This window comes from Myotis yumanensis, unplaced genomic scaffold (genome assembly GCF_028538775.1).
Source record: "Myotis yumanensis isolate MYYU_CA2020_CCGP unplaced genomic scaffold, mMyoYum1.0.hap1 SCAF_9, whole genome shotgun sequence".
Lineage (NCBI taxonomy): Eukaryota > Metazoa > Chordata > Mammalia > Chiroptera > Vespertilionidae > Myotis > Myotis yumanensis.
Genome location: NW_027223760.1, coordinates 66,261,612 through 66,279,719, shown reverse-complemented (window position 1 = coordinate 66,279,719; position 18,108 = coordinate 66,261,612). Strand labels below are relative to the sequence as shown.

At 58.8% G+C, this 18,108-nt stretch overlaps 1 protein-coding gene across 1 annotated transcript in view; it reads right to left on the bottom strand.

Moving 5' to 3' along the window:
• The window catches only part of MINDY4 (MINDY lysine 48 deubiquitinase 4), an 88,940-nt gene that overhangs the window by 14,937 nt on the left and 55,895 nt on the right, over positions 1-18,108 (bottom strand). Inside the window, exons 13-15 of the mRNA XM_070424521.1 lie at positions 15,628-15,695; positions 3,803-3,866; positions 776-937 (exon numbers count right to left, since the gene is read on the bottom strand). Of these exons, the coding sequence (XP_070280622.1) occupies positions 776-937; positions 3,803-3,866; positions 15,628-15,695 (294 nt within the window). The remainder of the gene's footprint in view (positions 1-775; positions 938-3,802; positions 3,867-15,627; positions 15,696-18,108) is intronic.

The following is an 18,108-nucleotide window of genomic DNA, read 5'->3' as shown; positions in this document are numbered from 1 at the left end:
GGGTCCCCAGAGAGACTCGGGGATGGGCCACACCGCGTGGCCCATAGCAGTGGACAGCACACCTGTGTCTCCCAAGAAGACATTGAAGTGCTAGCCCCAGGACATCAGCACACACCCTTGTTTGGAAGTAGGGTTGTTGCGGATATGGCATGGAGGTGAGGTGCGTGGAGGGGCCTGCAACCCCGCGTGACCGACACCCTTACAGGAGGAGGCACGGGGAGAAGATGGCCACACGGCGGCGGGCAGAGACTGGGCGGAGGCAGCACTCAGGCGAGGAGTGCCCAAGCGGCTGGAAAGCACCAAGAGCCAGAAGAGATGGGGAAGGACTCTCCCTGTGGGTTTCAGAGGGAGCAGGGCCTTGGCCACACCTTGACTTTGGACTTCGGCTGTGAGTCCAGAATTGTGAGTCAAGGCATTTCTGCTGTTTTAAGCCACCAGTTCACAGTGCTGGGTTGCAGTAGCCCCAGGACACTAACACAGGCCTGTAACCTCAGGTCCCCTGTCCTTCACACACACACACACACACACACACACACACACACACACGACAGTGGCAGCCACTCTGACCCACAATCACCCTATACACCCCTAGCGGCCCCTTTCCCACAACCTTTCTCAGAACACGGACCGCCTGCCTCTGGGTGTGAACCTAGTGCCCAGCACCCGAGGGCACAAAGCCGCACTTCTTCCCAAACCCTCTGTGAGGGCGACGGCACCCCAGTTCCCACAGTTCTCCCACCCTCCCCGCTGGTGCAGGGAGCGGGGCTCCTGGTACCTGGCACGCGTTGTAGTGCTCAAAGAGGGACAGGAAGCCCACGTCGCTGCGGGCAGCAATGCCTTTGAGGAGCGTGATGTTCCCGTTCCCGGAGTCCAGCTCCAGCACATCGTTGAAAACATTAGACACAGCTTTCCCGGTCAGGAGTAGATTGACAAGTTCCTGTTGATGAGAGAAGGGGACGGCTGGTCAAAGGGAGATTGGCAACAAGGCAAAGGGTGGAGAAGGAAGGAAAGCAAGGAGGGAGAGAGGCGGGAGTCAGGGCTTGAGTTCAGGGATCCCACAAGCCCGGGGGAAAGCTGCCGACTCTTCCCATGGAAGCCGCTCGAGGCCTCAGCAGCCTCTAATCTGAGGGCATTTATCAAGCACCAGCCGTGCACAAGGCCGGGGGCGGGGGGCTGCTGGAGGGAAGAATGGCTCCTGACCTGGGGCTTGGGTCCACCCTGGGGTTCCAGGTGTGTGCCTGCACAACACAGCATGTGACAGGGCTGGGGACTGTGTGCCAGGGCCAGGCAGGCACCGGACCACATGATGCTCAGGGCGACTTGTGGAGAAGTGACATTTGGGTGGGTCTTGAAGGAGGGTAATTTTTAAAATAACCTCTTTTATTTTGAAATAATTTTAGACTCAAAAGCAGTTATAAGAATAGTACAGAGAATTCCTGTGTACCCTTCACCCAACTTCCCTCAATGATAACATCTTACATAACAGGCGCTCATTGCATTTACATAACTGGGCACGTTAGCAACACCAGGAAGCAGACGGGGCCCTACCAGTAACCCAGTCCCAGGCTTCACTGGGGTCTCACCGGGACGGTGGGCTCTGCAAGAGGGAGGAGAGCTGAGGACAGCGGCAGCAGGTGGGCCCTGGCCCTGTCTCTGCCCTTGTCGGCTGCATGGAATCTGGGTTCAGTGGCTGCATGACTGGTACCCACACCCGACAGGCCTACAAGCCTGCCGACCCTAGAACCAGGGGACGGTGCCTCGGGGTGACTGGAAGGGCCCTTCCTTATGCAGAACACCTAGGGGTCCAACCTCCTGCTAGGAATGGGGAAACTGAGGCTCACAGATGGGAAAGATTTGCCCAGCCAGTCAGCGACAGAGCTGGACTCCACCCACATATCTGTCTCCCTGTCCGGGGTCCCTTCCCTCTCCACTTACTTGCTACCCTCAGGTACCACCTGGCCAGCCAAAGGTCCAAGAGGAAGGCAACTTCTAAGTGCCTGCTGACCAATGAGTCACGCGAGTCCAGACCCAGCGCCTGGCGGGCAGGACCCTCCATCCAGCCCACCGCCTGCCAGGGCTGGCGCCGGTCGGTGCGTGGGAGCGGCCTCGCAGCCCTTCCTCTGGAGGGCAGAGTTCACAGCGTTTTCCCTGAAGCATGAGAGCGGCCGTGCAGTAATGAACCCTCTGTCGGCACCGAGACCCCTGCTCCAGTGCCAGTAAAGGAGGCCGCCGAGGGAGGCATCGGGCCTCGCCGTGTCCTCGCAGAGGAAACGAGAGGAATTTGAGGAAATGGCAGCGGCTGCTAGGAAGGCCTGCCTTTGCCAGGCAGGTTCCACTTTTCCCATCTGGTTTTAAGGGGAAAGGCTCCTGCTCCCCACCTGGGGTGAGTCTCAGGCCTTCCTCGCAGGAACCCTCCTTGAAACGGGGGGCAAAGGGGCCACAGGCTGCTCCTGCCCCTGGGCCCACGATCACACAGCGGCAAAGCACAGTGGTCCTCAGTCCCCCGTTACTCAGTGTGGTCCACGGACAGCGGCATCGCCTCCCTGCGGAGCCCGTTAGGATTCAGAAGCTCCGGCCCCAGCCCAGGCCCCTGAAGCTGAGCCTGCTCCTCAACGTGAGCCTGGAGGGTTCAGGTGTGCATCCAACTTTAAAGCGCACTGGTCCAGCACAAACACCTCGTTCCCCCAACGAGGACCCTGAGTCTCGGGGGGTGAACATCTCCCAGCTCATCCCACCAACAAGGACCCTGAGTCTCATGGGGTGAACATCACCAGCTCATCCCACCAATGAGGACTCTGAGTCTTAGGGGGTAACATCACCCAGCTCATCCCACTGAGAACACTGAGTCTCAGGGAGGAGAACATCACCAGCTAATCCCACCAATGAGGACTCTGAGTCTTGGGGGGTGAACATCACCAGCTCATCCCACCAATGGGGACTCTGAGTCTTAGGGGGTGAACATCACCAGTTCATCCCACCGAGAACACTGAGTCTCAGGGAGGAGAACATCACCAGCTCATGCCACAAGTGAAACAGACAACACGGTTCAGAGCCCAGCCCACACTGGGGTCTGGCACCCTCTGCTCCCACTTAACTGCCCACCCCTGGGCTGGAGTGCTCTCTGCCTGCCGAGGGGGAAGCTCCCACAGGGAAGATAAGCACCCAGAGAGGGAGCTGGACCGCCCAGGTGGCCAGAGAAGCCTGAGGCCTTCCTCTGGGAAGCGGGCAGCAGCCACCCCAGTCCCTCGGGTGTCCTGGACAAACTGCAGGCCCCGATCTGCCCCTGCGTGGTGCCCAGGGATGTTTTCGGGGCTGGCCCAGTGAGGCAAAACCCAAGACAGCTGGTTCACTGGGTCACTAGTGGACTGAAAGCTGGGCCTATCGGACTGAGAGCTCTGCCAGCCTGCCTATGCCTGTGTGGGCCGGACGTACCTGGCCCGGTGGCCACTCTGCGAGGCCTTGCCTCAGAGAAAGGCACAGGCAGGCCAGAGGTGGCACATGGCTCTTGACCAGATCCTTTCCTTGGTGCTACCGGAACTGGGAGGAGCTAGACAAGCAACTGTGCTAACTGTCCCCTCCCCCAGTGAAGCCCCTGAAGGGCCCGCTGTGAACATGCAGAGGGAGGTTGTTGTAAAGACAGTGCGTGCTCTCCCACGCTGGCCCGGGCCCCCATCCGTGCCACCAGCTCCTGCTGGCGGAGGCAGGCATGTGGCAGCTGCTGGCAGAGGGCTGGCAGGACTGAGGAAGAAGAGAAGAGGGAGGGAGAAGCAGCAGTGCCCCGGCCCCTCCCGCGCCCGCCGACCTGTGTGCAGTAGTTGTGCGCGCCAATCAGGTGGTTGGTGGGGACGTCGAAGTCCTGGCGGACGCTGGAAGACACAGGGAAGGTGGTGTTAGCGTGTCTCTGCCTGTCTCGGGCTGTTGGGCAAGCCTCGCTGGTGGCGGGGCTCCCTCGGGCTCCAGGCTGAGGCCCAGAATTCAGGGGTCTGGGCTGTGGCTCTCTGCTCCGTAGCTCCCTTGGGACTGGAGCCCAGGTATCCTCGAGTCCCCAAACTCTAAGCAACAGCTCCACTCTGGCCTCACCAGGCCCCCTGCCAACGCAGCAGGAAGAACCTGGGCTTGCAGTCCAACACCCTGCGTTCACATCCCAGCTGTCACTACGGTGGGCCCCGGGGCATCCTCTGCCATCTCTGGGCCTCCATCTGTGAGTCTGTTAAGTGGGAGGAATGGTCTGAAGTAGTAGCTGCCACTGGCTGGGCACAGACCGTGTCCTGGGCCCAGCACACGCCTGCTCCTAAACCCCGAGGAGAGCCAAGGCTCGGAGAAGGACCACCTCACACCAAAAGGGGCTTGGCTCCTCTCACCCACCCAGTCCCCCTGGGAGACGGGGCCTTGTGGCTGAGGAAACCATGGACGGGTGAACAGAGAAGGAGCTACCACCCATCAAACACACTCAGAGGACAGCAGCGCCAGCCCCCAGCCCCTAGCCCCAGGGAAGTGAGAATTTCTATTTTATAGGCGTCAGAGGGGCCACACCAGGGAGGCGATATGCGGCTGGGGTCCTGGCCCCCTCTGCTGCCGCCCACCCAGCCTCGCCCGGCCAGGCCTGCCTCCTTCACGCCCCGCCACGGAGCGTGTAGAGGAGGCCCAGAGGCAGGAAGGGCCCAGCACTCCTGTTTGTTTTTCCTTTTAGTGGAAGAGAAGAGAAACCTGGTCTCAATTTTGTGCTTTAAATCTAAGATCAGTCCACAAACATAAAACCCATGCCCCGGACCCTGGGCCCTGACCCTTCCCAGGGGAGCTGGAAACCCGAGCTCCGTGACCTCTGCAGGAGACGCAACTCTCTGGTTCTTAATAACCGTGGCCAAATAGGCAGCCTGTGGTCCACATGGGAGACGGCTGGGCTCGAACTATGAGTCCGGCTGAGAGCCACGGAGGCCAGAGGCCTTGGGCAGGCCCAGGAGGCTGGCCCACCAGCGACGCCGGAGGGCCTGGGAAGGAGCCGGCTGGGGGACGGTAGCCGAGGGCCGCACTCGCTGGCATGAGCTCGGGCCGGAGAACTGATGGGAACCTTCTCCGTGATGTACACAGGCACCTTCTGAAGAGAAGAAAGTAACCTCGGAGGAGCCGAGTGGACCGATAAGCATCGCTGGCCCCGCGCCACCAGCCGCGTTCAGAAGCAGCCGATCTCTGCAACCTCCCAGCCTCGTGTTCACCCAGCGGGACTGAGAGCCTGCGTCAGCCGAGCGTGGAGGGACAGGCCGAAAGGACAATGGGAGGAAGTGGTAATTGCATCCTTAGGTGCAAACACGATGGGAAATTCAGAAGTGGGCTCAGATCTTAAAAGGGAGGAACATCTGTAGTTCACATTAGGGCGTTCAGAGGACGCCAAGGAGCAGCTTATGGCTTAAGAGATTTACAACTTTGGCAAATGTAGCTGCCCAGACCTCCCTCCAGGGGAATTCCCTGGAGGGCTGAGTGTAAGGAGTCCTTGAGAGAAGGCGGCTCCCTCGGCAGGGCCACACCGGGCCTCAGCTCTGGCCCCAGCCTGCTGTGTGACCCAACCTCTCCTCGTCGGGCTCCCCTTTTGAGGGGCTTGCACATGACGAGTGGTGTCCTCAGGATTCATAGCTTGAGACCCTAGCCCCCAGGACCTTAGCATGTGGCTGTATTTGGAGCAGAACTTTAAGGGGTGATTAAGTTAAGCAAGCCCGTGAGGCTGGGCCCTAAGCCAGTCTGACAGGACAGACAGCGGGACACCAGGGATGCATGCACTGAGGAAAGACCAAGCGAGGACACGGGAGAAGGTGGCCGTCCTTAGAGGAAACCAATTCTGCCCACGCCTTGGTCTCGGACCTGCAGCATCCAGAGCTGAGACAATGAACTTCAGTTGTGTAAGCCGCCGGTCCATGGAGCTTTGTTATGGCAATCTGTGAAACGAATACAAGGACCCTGGCTGCATCTCAGACTCAGAGCCCTTTCTTCACATGAAATCTACGTGCAGGAGCTCCACGCAGAAAACACCAGGCACAGATGCCCTGGCCGACGGCTGTGCGGAGGCTTGGCCGGCTTCCTCCCTCTTGCAGCCCTGCGGCCCCTCTGGTGAACCCTGAGGTCTCCATGGTCCTGGGAGCAGGGGCTGAATCACTGGAGCGGTTGCCTGGGCTCTGAGCTTCCTACGCTTCCTGGGTTTCTGAGCAACAAGCTGGGACAGGCCCTTCCTGGGACTGACGACTATTCCACCCTAATGGGAAGGCTGTCCATCAGGGGGCTGGACGATGCTGGGCCCCAGGAGAATTCTGCATGGACACCAGGCTGGTGACAGGAGCCAGGGATTCCAGGAGCAGAGCGAGGGGAGCCCGAGCGGACTCGCCCAGGTACGGAAACTTACGAGGAGGGGTGTGGCCCTGGCTACCCTGCCCTCACCCTCCGCAGCATTCTGGAGCAAAGGGCCAGCACAGGGCCCGGTCTGGTGCGATGGCCCGGCCTCAGGGATGTCCAGTTCACCCACTGACCGAGGAGGGGAACAGGAGCTCTGCCCAGGTACCAGCAAGGACTGCTTCTCCCATAGCAGGTCCTACCGACATGGCTGACCAAGAAGCAGAACAAAGGGTGTGGGGGCTGCAGAGCCCTCAGGGCGAACACTCACAGATGGAAAACATTGCCCAGAGAAAGAACAAAATAGGCCTGTGATGGAGGCCAGCCCAGACCCAGCCCGGGAGCCAGGCCCAGTGCTCGGCTGCCTCTCAACTCCACCCTCCGGCCCAGGTCTCAGGGCAGAGGCTCCGCCACTGAGCGGCTCAGGTCGCCTGAGCCCTGAATCTGCAGTCTCACCCTTCCTGTCCAGTACTCTGTCCCCTCTAAAGCCTGGGGGGCGGGGGGAGGGGGGTCAAGGACCACCAACTGTGTCACTGGTGGGAAAACTGAGGCCCAGAAAGGAGAAGGGACTTGGGGTCTTGTCACACAGAGTCAGTGGGCCAGGACTGTGCCCTCAGTGCCAACATCACAGTGTCTACCGTGGCCTGAAACATGGGACAGTCAGGCCGGCCAGGAGCCCTGAAACCCTCACCCTAAAGCCGACCCACATGCACCTGAACGTTTGAATGAAGGAACAAATGAATGAAGGAATGAAGGAAGGAAGGAATCTGAGCAATTCATTTGAACAATGACTGTCCAAGTGGCCTAGAGTCGTGGCTGCAACATACAGACCTAGCCATTCACCAAAAAGCAGAGTCCACGCAGCGGGCGGTGGCCAGTCAGCTTTGGACTAGCTGAGTGGCCTCAGGCAAGTCCCCGCCTCTCTCAGCTGTGTCCTCATTTGTAGCCGGAGGACTGGAGCAGGGGTCTCCGGGGACCTCCTGGGATGTGAGCGAGTGTGCCTGGTCCATGACTCTGATATTTACAACACCGTCCCTAAAATAGGCAGTAATTAACCAGGAGGACCCAACCACTACCTCCCCTCCACCTGAGCTCTGGGGCGCCAGGCCCTAGAGGCACCCCCACATCCCTCAGGGCCAGCTCCTGCCTGTCCTCCCAACAGACCCTCCCCCAGAGACTGCACTGCCCATTGCACTCCCCACCCCCGCAACAACCTCCGGAGACAGCACCCCTTCGCTTGGCGGCACTTCTGCGGCTTTTGAGGACATCAACAGTGCCCACAGCAGCTGTGGAACCGCTATGAGAGCCTGGGCTTGGGAGTCAGGGAGCCCTGGATTCAAATCCAGCTGCTCACCAGGTGTCCCCTCTCCAAGCCTCAGTTTCCCCACTTGCAATGTGGGTACGATGGTGACTCCTTCTAGTACAGGTTGCTGTGAGAACTGAGGGAGATGAACTGTATAAAGCATTTGGCATATGGTAACTATCACTTCCTTTTTCCTACAATAACAGCAATAATAACAACAACCAAAAAACAATGAGAGGTCACGAGTCCTGCAACCTCAACCTTTCATATCACGGCCAAGCCCCAGCGTAAACAGAGGCCTCCGCGGCCACAGTGGAGCCCTGAGCGTTGGAGAAGGATCAGGTAGAGCGGATACGGATACGACTGTTTTCCCAGAAAGGCTGAGGAAGTGGGCGATGAGTCAGAGCGCCTGGGTGTCAGGCCCCTCTGCCACCTGCACCGGGGACCTTCAGCGAAGAGCTTTCCCCCCCTGATGGAAAAACATATATGAAATATATAACCGCCTCCGAGTGCTGTGCAATAAGGTCCGCGCCACAGAAAGGCCTGGCAGACGGCGGGCACCTCCACAGGAACTGGGAGGAAGGGTCTGAGGGAGGAAGGGGCTGGGAGGCCCTGAGAGGCAGGGAAACGTGTATGGAGGAGGGAAGAGACAGTAGAGATGCCTAAGCCCTTCCCAAGCAGCCTCCCTCCTCTCTGCTCGCCTGTGCTCCACCTGCCGGCACCTCCCTCCCCAGCCAGACCGTGTGCAAATTGTTCCCTGCACACCCACCACTGGTCTCCACCTCCTCCGCCCACTGCAGCCAAAACCTTCCCCACGCCCTCAGGGCCTTGCGAAACGTCACTCCCCCATAAGGAGACGCCTCCCTCGCCCCAGCACACGTGCCCCATCTCTCGGTCACGTCCCCTTCCGAGGAACAACCCCCAACTGCTCTTCCCTCTGCCTTCCCCTCCGGGAGCAGGACTCAGGGCAGGGTTACCATGTCTCACCTGGCTCCTGCGCGCACAGACAGGCTCTCACTCCTGTGTGCCTGCCCCACCCATCCTGGAGAGGCTGCAGGGAAGGCCATGGTGGAACAGCCTCCAGAAGCCGGGAGGTGCACAGAGGCAGGCGAAGGAAGCTTCGCACTTGCGCAGCGGAGTCTGGTCTGGGCCAGAAGTCTCCCAAAGGGCTCTCACTCCCCCCTCCTCCCCAGGCCTGTCCTCTCTGTCTGGCCACCCAAACCCTCATGGAACAAGGAGGTATGACCCTTGGATGGGTGGGTAAGGGTGCTGGATGCATTGAGTACTGGGGGACTCCCTCAGCTCTGCCACTAACCCTGGTGTGCCCCAGGCTTGGTCGCCCTTCGTTGCCAAGGGAGGTGGGTCCCCGACTCAGCCTTTGGTCTTGGGGCCTGTGGGAGACCTAGGCGTCAGCCACACCACCTGCGCTCACTGGCTGTGCATCGCCGTCCTGGCAGCCTGGGACCAGCCGTGCTTGGGCCCAGACCGTGTGGGCTGCCATTAAATGGAGAGTGAAGCATGGGAACAAGCATCGGGCCCAGTGGGCCTAATGAGATTCCCGTTTCCCGTTTCTCCTTCTCAGGGGCAGACACAGCCAAGCAGCACCTGCCACCCCTCCCCGAGCCCAGGAAGGGATATACAGGCATGGGGCTGAGACCGGGAGCCAGGAGACTTGAGTGATGGTCCGCCAACCTGCTCCTAACTCCTCTGAGCCTTGGTCCCCACATCTGTGAAGTGGGGTAATGGTGCTAGGCCAGTGGGGTGGCACGAAGGCCCCTCCTTGTGCCCTCCACCGGTCAAGGAGGCCTCACAGGGACCCCCAGAGGGAGCCAGCCAGAGACATACAGAATGGAGCTCTCGTCATTGCTCAGGAGCCGGGGGCTCCCAGAATGGGCCCCAGGAGGGAGGAGGGCCAGCCGAGGAAAGTGGGGTCTCGGGCGCCTGCTCTTTCCAATGGCACCGTTTGGGTCTATCTCCCACCCACACAGTTCTTGAGACACATTTGCTGAAAGGGACCATGGCCTCCACCCTAACCTGAAGAAAGGTGACGCTGATTGGGAATTCATTGAGGAAGTTCCCTAGCTAGAATCGAAGACCTTGGCAGGGGGGTAGGAGGGCCCCTAACCATCTCTCGTGTTCCAGGTGGGGACCCAGGCGAAGCCCTCGTTATTCCGGCTGGAAGTTAGTGGGCGTGAGATGGTGGAGGAGAAAGCGGACACACACCCTACCCCTCCTCTCCCATCAGCAGACACGTGGGCCACCAAGACCCTGGGATCCTGAGCAAGAACAGCCCCTGCTCACAGCCTGATGTTGCAACCACTGCCACCCTGGGAGCCTGTGCAGGTCTCCTCCAGGGCCCGACCTGGCCCAGGCCGCCCTCCCTCGCTCTGCTGGTGCTGCCCAAACTCCCCATTCCCAACCGCCAGCCATCTCTTCCCCAGCCAGTGTGGGAGCCCTTTGAGTTTCCCCGCCATGTGCACATGCCCACGATGGGTGGGACCCAGGCCTGGCCGAGGTGAGGCATCAGGCATGGGGCACGGGTCCCAGCAGGCAGAGGGGGCTGGAGTAAAGGGGCCCCCACCACGCAGGAGGGGCCCCTGAGAACACCGCTGAGACAGGAAGGAAGACTCAAGGGACAGAAGGAGGGACATCAGGTCCCAAAGACGCGGTCTGGGTTCCTGGGTCCAACCTCCCAAAAGCCCAAAGCCTTTGATATGAGCCCGTCAATAGCGCCCTGTGCTGCTGACACGAAGAACTGAGTCTCTGTCACTTGCCTTTGCACCACCAACACTCACAGCTGGCTTTCATGTCAGAGCTATTTGCACAAAGAAGTAAACTGTGCTGCTGCTGTTGTGTTTCCTCTTGGACAGAATCAGAGCCGCCATGGTGCACACGCGGCCTCGCCCTCCCTGCCGGCTGTGTGTCCAAAAGCTGCTTCAGCACATGACAAACCACCCTCTATTTGGGACTTTCAGGACGGCCTTGGGCAGCAAGTTGCCACTGTAACAAATGCCAAGGGTCCACTTCATGAAAAGGTTCTCTTCATAAGCTGTTCCCCCCACCCCAGGCCTGTGCCACCCGGCGGGCACCGCCCAAGCACCCCCCCCCCCCCCGCGCCCCCTTGCCAGGCCACGTCACCTCTGACTCCTGGGGCACTGAGCACCCGCACTGTGCAGGCCTGGCTGGGAGCGGCCCTGACCCAGGGCCCTGAGCATCCCTGGGGCATGGGAGAGCTTGCTGGAAAGTTCGAGGACGTGCGGTTTGGAAGGCAGGGGAGCGAGGGGAGCATGAGAGCGTGTTGAGATGTTCTGTAAGCAACTCAGATCTGAGGAAAGAAAATAGAGGGCTTGAAATCAAGTGGAAAAAATAAAACCTTCACAAGCCTTCACCATGGTCTGGAATGAACAATAGTCCAAGGCCAGCTTTGCTCCTGCTCTGCAGCCTCTGATGAGGTGAAGGGCCAGGCTGCACGCCTGGGTTGGGGACAGCCAGGGGGCAGGAGGTGCCGGCTGTGGTGTGAGGCCTGCCCCGAACCTCAGGCATGGGTCTGAGAGCCGTGCTAGGAGGGAGAGGTGGCCACACCTCAGTCTCACACACTTACACTCACACACATACACTCACACACATACACTCACATACCTTCACACACACATACCCACACACATTGATATTTAGAGAGAGTGGAGAGGAGGGGTAGAGACAGAGGGAGAAACATCAATGTGAGAGAGACACGTACACAACACTCACATGGACACACACATACACTCACACACATACATACACACACAATCAAGTCACTTTCCCACGATCTCAAACACACCCACCAACACGTATGGCCTCACACCCAGCCGGGCAGCCTCACCACCTCTCGTACACACACACACACACACACACACACACACACACACACACACACCGTGACTGTACAGGTCTGGGAGGGTTCCACACACACACCGTGACTGTACAGGTCTGGGAGGGTTCCGGCCCCACTCCGCCTCTCCCTGGGCTCCCAGAGGATGTCATCCACTGCCCAACAGTCACAGATGCCCCTGGAAGGGCCTCGAAGGCGCTGGCACAGCTGAATCTGAACCCAGAGTGGGAAGCCCTTGGAGACCATCTGGCCCAGCCGTGTTCAAATGCTTCCATGGTAGGAGCTTCTCCACAACAGGGTCTCAAAGAGGCACCGGAGGGAGGTGGGGGGGGGGGGGTCTCCTCCCCACCCCTCTGCTGCCTCGGAGCTGCTTTGCCTCATCTGCTACATGCAGTGAGCTTCAGCTTCGGATACGGTTTCCTTAGAAAAAACCTATTTCTTTTCAGTACAGAAAGAGACTAAGAAGCACTAGTCCAAACCCCTCCGGTTAGAGATGACAAAGCTAAGGCGCAGATAGATCAGCCACACGGCTCGTGGGCAACAGAGCAAAGATGGGGGCCCAGGCCCCACAGCTACAGCGCAGCCAGTGAGGGGGACACCTCCTTCTGTGTGACTTGCCACCCACCGGGCTGCCCTGGATAAGCCCTCAGCTCCATCCGGCAAGTGATGCCTGTGCTGGGGACATTCTCCCTGGGTGCCCACATGTCTACAGAGAAAGGCCAACCCCCAGGCGGGCAGGACGTGGTGGGTTTCCACGGTCCCGGGACTGTCAGCACTGCCAAGAGGATCACAGCCAACCCCGAGCCAGGCCTGGCATCCCTCCCGAGCCCGGAAACCAGAGGCTCTGGGGCCGAGGAGGCTCCATGGGGCACGCCACGTGATGGCCCGCGAGGGGCGTGGGCCATTCCAGGAGCTCCCTCCCCAGAGGCGAAGGAGAGAACAGCTTCTTCAGAAGACCCCGCAGAAATGCCAGGAATGCTCGGTGCTATTTTAAGTAACTTCAGCATGATCCTCACAGGATCTGGGCAGTGTGTGCTGCTCGGGCTGCTCCTGCCCTCCCTCCAGTCCTTCTTTCCCCTGCAGGAAGCCCCGTCTCTGGCAGCCCCGGTGGGGGGGCGGGGGGGCGCGGGGTCATGAAGGGTCATCCTGGACTGCCCGGGGATGGAGGGAGCCTGGGTCTGGACTGGAGGAGGCCCGCCCGTGCCCCACCTGATGTTCTCAGGCAGCCTACCTAAAAGTCACCTTTTGTTTGTTGTTGTTAATCCTCACTCGAGGACACTTTTCCATTGATTTTTAGAGAGAGGGGAGTGGAGGGGGAGAGACAGAGGGAGAAGCATCAATGTGAGAGAGATGCATGGGCTGGTTGCCTTCCGCATGCGCCCTGGCAGGCTGGCGATCAAGCCTGCAACTGAGGTACGTGCCCTTGACTAAAACTGACTAGAACTAAAAGGCATCTTAAACTTAAACACAGAGGAGAGAGTTGGTGTCCTCTCCAGCATCTCTGGGGGGTGCATTCCAGGGCAGGGACGCATCCTCCCGCCGCCTTCTCCCGCTCCATCTGAGGAACAGCACACAGGGCCCAGGGAGCCCCTTGCCACTAGAAGGTGCCTGCCAAGGGTGACTGCAGCTGCAGGTGCACCCATCACCCATTGCAGGACATCCCTGTGGCCGCGTCTCCTCCACGAGGCACCAAGAAGACTGAGGGCAAGAAAGGACAGGATGGGACACCGGGCATCTGGGCACAGCGGAGACAGGGTCAGCTGGCAGCGGCCGTCATCCAGGCTTGCTACCCAGCGGGACCCGTGCCAAGCACACACTTACTTCTCCATTAAATCTTGGGAAGCAGGAATTACCACCCCCTTTTATAGACAAACTCAGGTTCAGAGGGTTATACAGTCAGACCTGAAACCAAGTCTGTTTTATTCCCAAGTTCAGATCCTTAAACAGCGAACCAAAGAGCCCTGTCTGGGGTGTGGGGTCAGGCTGCCTGGTCGAGCTGTATGACGGGGGCGAGCCACTGGCCTCCCAAACCTCACTTCTTCACCTGAAAGGCAGGGAGGGTCAGTCGTCACAACAGTGCCGCCCAGCAGGGTGCTGTGAGAATGATAAGCTTCACGTGCAGTGTCAGAGCAGAGGGAGAAACATCACGATGTGGGTGCCATGGCTCCCAGTGCCCAGAGCGTGTCCACTGTGCTGTCTTCTTAGGAAAGGGGAAGGGGAAGCCGTGGGAGTCAGACAAGCCCGATCAGCTCCTGCTGAGTCCAACACTAAAGCAGGTCTCTACGCCAGTCCTGCTGGCAAGCGGGGCCAGGCTGGCCTAAGCTGCCCGGGGAGACCTCAAAACCATCGGCCTCCAGGCCCAGGAAGGTCCTCAGGGGCTGTGAAGGGAGGGGACTGTCAGTAACATGCTCTCTCTCGTGCTCTGGGAACCGGAGGGGACTGCAGCTGGGTCACACGTGTGTCTGCCTGTGTGTGTCTGTCTGTGTGCATATGTGTGCATGTCTGCTGTGTGTGTGCCTGTGTGTGTGTGTGTGGGTGCCTGTAGTGAAGAGGAAGGGTTTGGTAGGGCTGTAACTTCAGGCCCATCAGCATGAGCTTCTGCAGGCTCAGTGAGGCACCTTCGCCACATGCGTGCCCAATGCCCACAGGTGACGGCCTGCCCGGCGTAGGTGAAGGGGCAGGAGGGGGCAAAAGCAGCCCCAGTGGCCCAGCTCTGGACAATGTGAGCAGCAGCCTGGATGGTGGGCCTGGAGCCTCTGCAGCCTGAGACACCAGAACCGTTCCCTGCAGGAGGCATGGAAACAGGGTGCCAGCTCCCAGGCCGGAGCCAGGGCCTAGACCCACTGAGCGAACAAGGCTGCTGCACAGGTGGGGAAACTGAGGCTGGGAGGCTCACACTGCTAGACATCACCAGGCCTGGCCCTTCTGAAAGCTCAGCTTCCTGTCAGTGAGGTCTGGGTTCTCACCACAGCTGGAGACCCCTCCCCTCACCCTGTCAGCCCAGGATCAGCAGACCAGGCCTGGGGAGGAGGCAGCACAGCTCATGGTCTCCACGCACGTGAGCCGGGCCAGGAATGAACCCTATCATCGTGGCAGGATTAGGAGAAAATGCCATTAGAAAACGCTGAGCGCACATGTTAATAAGGTCAGCAGCAGCAGGTGGCTGGCGGCACCAGGCCTCAGCGCCCTCCCGTCCTCCTCCCAACAGCACTGAGGCCTCAGGGAGCGTGGACCGGCCCAGGCCCGACCTCAGGAGCAAGTGTCTCCTTCTCCCTGGGCCTCCCCAGCCTGGGCACCGCACGACGATGCTTTGAGCCACCCCATATCCCGGGCCGAGCTGCTTAGGGTTATTCCCAAATCTTCCCCACACCAAGCACCCCAAAGTGCAAACGCATTCCCCCAGGTCTCCATGCCTCAGAGCCTTCTCTCTGCTTGGAACTGAATGTGCCATCGATTGTATTCCACAAGATATTAATGTGCCATTAAGCTGAACTCTCCCTGGTGACATAGGCCCAGTGAGGGACATGGATGAGAAGTCCAGAGAGCTCCTAGGAGTAATCTTGATGGAGGCTCTAGCTCGGGGGCTGCAGGGGATGAGGATGCCTGGAGTCGGGATCCAGCCTTCTGCCCCCGCTGTCTGCCAGGCCCCCGCACGCCCACCCTGCCATCTCAGAGCTGGCTAGACCCGAGCCTTGCAGCCTGCCGATTGCCTTGGCCTAGGGTGAGTCCCCCTTTCCCTGAGCTCTTAGGGCCCTCGGTCACCTCCCAGGTCTCAGACTCGATTGTCCATCCCCACACATGTCCCAGGGGAGCCCACTTGGGTGTGAAGTGTGCCCAGTGAACTCTCAGGTCACCCCCTCATTACTCCGCACACACAGGGAGACCGAAAAGAAGGCAGCACTGAACACACATGCATGTAGAATGTAACTGCTCTCTCCTACGCCAGCCTTCCTTCAGCCTCCCAACCAGGCTCGCAAAGGAAGCACCCACTGTGCGCCAAGCACTGCCCTGCGCTCTGGGGAGGCACAGTGAGCAAGACAGACAAGCCACCCGGGAGTTGAGGGAGGAAGATACTCACAGCTCAGTGGACCGGGACAGGATGGCAGACAGGGTGAGCAGGATGCATCCATAGGGGCCCACTTCGAACTGGGAAGAGGAGAAAGGAATGAGCACCCATTAGGTCTGTACCTTCCTCCTTTCACTTCCGGGGGTCACAGCCCAGGGAGCAGCCTGACCCTGAGCCAGCTGCCTCCAGCCAGCCCAGAGGTGGCTGGGTGGCCCCAAGGCAGACCCCCTCAGGAATGAGGACAATGGGAGCAGACACAGTGCCCACCCAGGACCACACCCTCCACCTCCAGGTCCTGGAAGCTCAGGACTCAGCAGCGGCAGGAGCAGCCTGTTGCCAATGCCAGTGTCTTATGCTCATCGTCACATTTCACGCTCACAGACTGTCCCGTGAGGACTGCTCTTCCTGCCCTCTGCCCTATGAGGAAACTGGGGCTCAGAAACTGTGCAAGTGGCAGGCCAAGCAGCCGGGGAGCAGCCCGGCGGGCGTGTGGGGGTTTCATCTGGTTTCAAACCCCTTACTCCACAGAGCTGCGCCGTGGAGAGCAGCAGAGAGCGGGCTGGGCAGAGTGGGGTCTGGAGGGCAGTAAGGTGGGCTGGGCAAGAGCAAGGGCAGATCCGGTCTTTTAAAGTTTTTATTTCCTTCCTCATGGATTATTTGGATTAACTGTTATTTTTTAGATATTGCATTACAATATTATTTATGCTGATTACTGAGGTTTGGGGTGCCCCTCAAATTTGGCAACCAAGGGGAGCACCTTACTTGTCTCTCCTAGTCCTGGCCTGTTTGGAGCCACAGCTTCGAGCTGGGCTGCCTGGTTGAAATCCCAACTCTGCCACTCCTAGCCATGTGACCACAGGGACATTTCCTAACTTCTCTGTCCCCAGTCTTCTCCTCTGTAAGCAAGGATACAAATCATAGGACCTACACTCCCCAAGTCATTGTGAAGATTAAGTGAGATCATCCTTGCAAAGCACCTAAACCAGGCCCAGCACCTGTGTTAGCTGTTGGTGGGATGTTGGCTCCACACTGCACACCTGTCCAGTAAGCCCCGCAGGCACCGTCTACTGGGCTAGACCATGTCCCTTGGGTTCCCTAGAGAAATGCCATCGCCTCACTGCAAATCAGTGTGAAGACCTTACTCATCCCACTTTGGTAACGATACCACTTCTGTGAACTGTTGTCGAAGATGCTGCCTGTTAAAATAGCCAGTTCTTTACATGTGATCAGTTTGTTTTTGGACTTATAACCAGGATTAAAAAAGGTTGTTTTCCTGGAACAATAAGATTTATAGAATTTATCATATTTCCATTTTGCCTTGGCTGCCAAGCTCTGAGCCAAATATGGTGCTCAGGTGTGGTAACTATTTTAGCTTAAGCTTTTGATAAAATTATCTCTTCTTTTTCTCAAAATATAGTCTTTACTTCTGTCCACTAATTCAATTAGTCATTCAAAGAAGAGCACCATGTGCAATAGCCAAGAGGCCACTCCCTGCTAAGGTTACGCTGTGAACAGGTGGGCACAGATCCGCCTCCTGAGAAGTAACTCAGGGAAGAAGGCCAATACGCAACAGGAGGGGTGGGGAAGGGGCTCTGCTCTGACGGGAATACAGGTTCCTCTGGAGACACACAGGAAGGGCCTTCAGTACAGACGTCGAGTTTGGGGAAAGAGGGAGTGTCAAGAAAGGCTTTCTGGAGAAAATGGTGTCTGAACAGAAACCCAAGGGACAAGGCGGAATCAGAAGAGAAGGGAGTGCTGTTCCACGCAAGAGGAAAGGCACGTGCAAAGGCACGCACGTACAGTGCGATTGAAACTTCGTGGCCCATGTGCCACGAAGTTGGTATTTTGTGGAAGAGCCACACTCAAGGGGCCAAAGAGCCGCATGTGGCTCATGAGCCACAGTTTGCCAACCACCGGCCTAGAGGCATGAGAGGGCGGGTTACCCCAGTTAGAACACAGAAAAGCCCGGAGGACATCACTCCTCAATAAGTGACTTTCCATCTGTGATTGGAAGTAGAGATGGAGGAAACGAGTCAACAGCCATCTTAAACCCACCTCGTCTTAATCCTGTGATCCCAGGCCAGTCACCTCACTCTGTTGTCCTCCTGTCCCCATTTGCAAAACTTGGACCACGCACACCTCCTCTGCACATTTCCGAGGACGCAGTGACCACCGCACAGAGCAGGGCTGAGTCCTTGCCGCGGGGACAGGCCTGGCGGACTTGGGCCCCCTGCGCCCTTGTCACGGCTCTACCACTGACTTGTGTGCTGCCTTAGGGAGTGACAAAGCTCTCCCAGCCTCAGTTTCCCCTTCTGAAATGCCTGCCCGCTCTGCCTTGGACTGGCACATCGCCTGGACAGGCCTGCAGAGACTGTCTCCTCGCAGGACCGCGATGAAGGGGACACTGAAGCCACGGGGAGCCCACTCTCTCACGGGAAGAGCTATTATTCCACTCGGGCCAACCTTGTCCAGTCCCTGGGACACCCTGAGGGA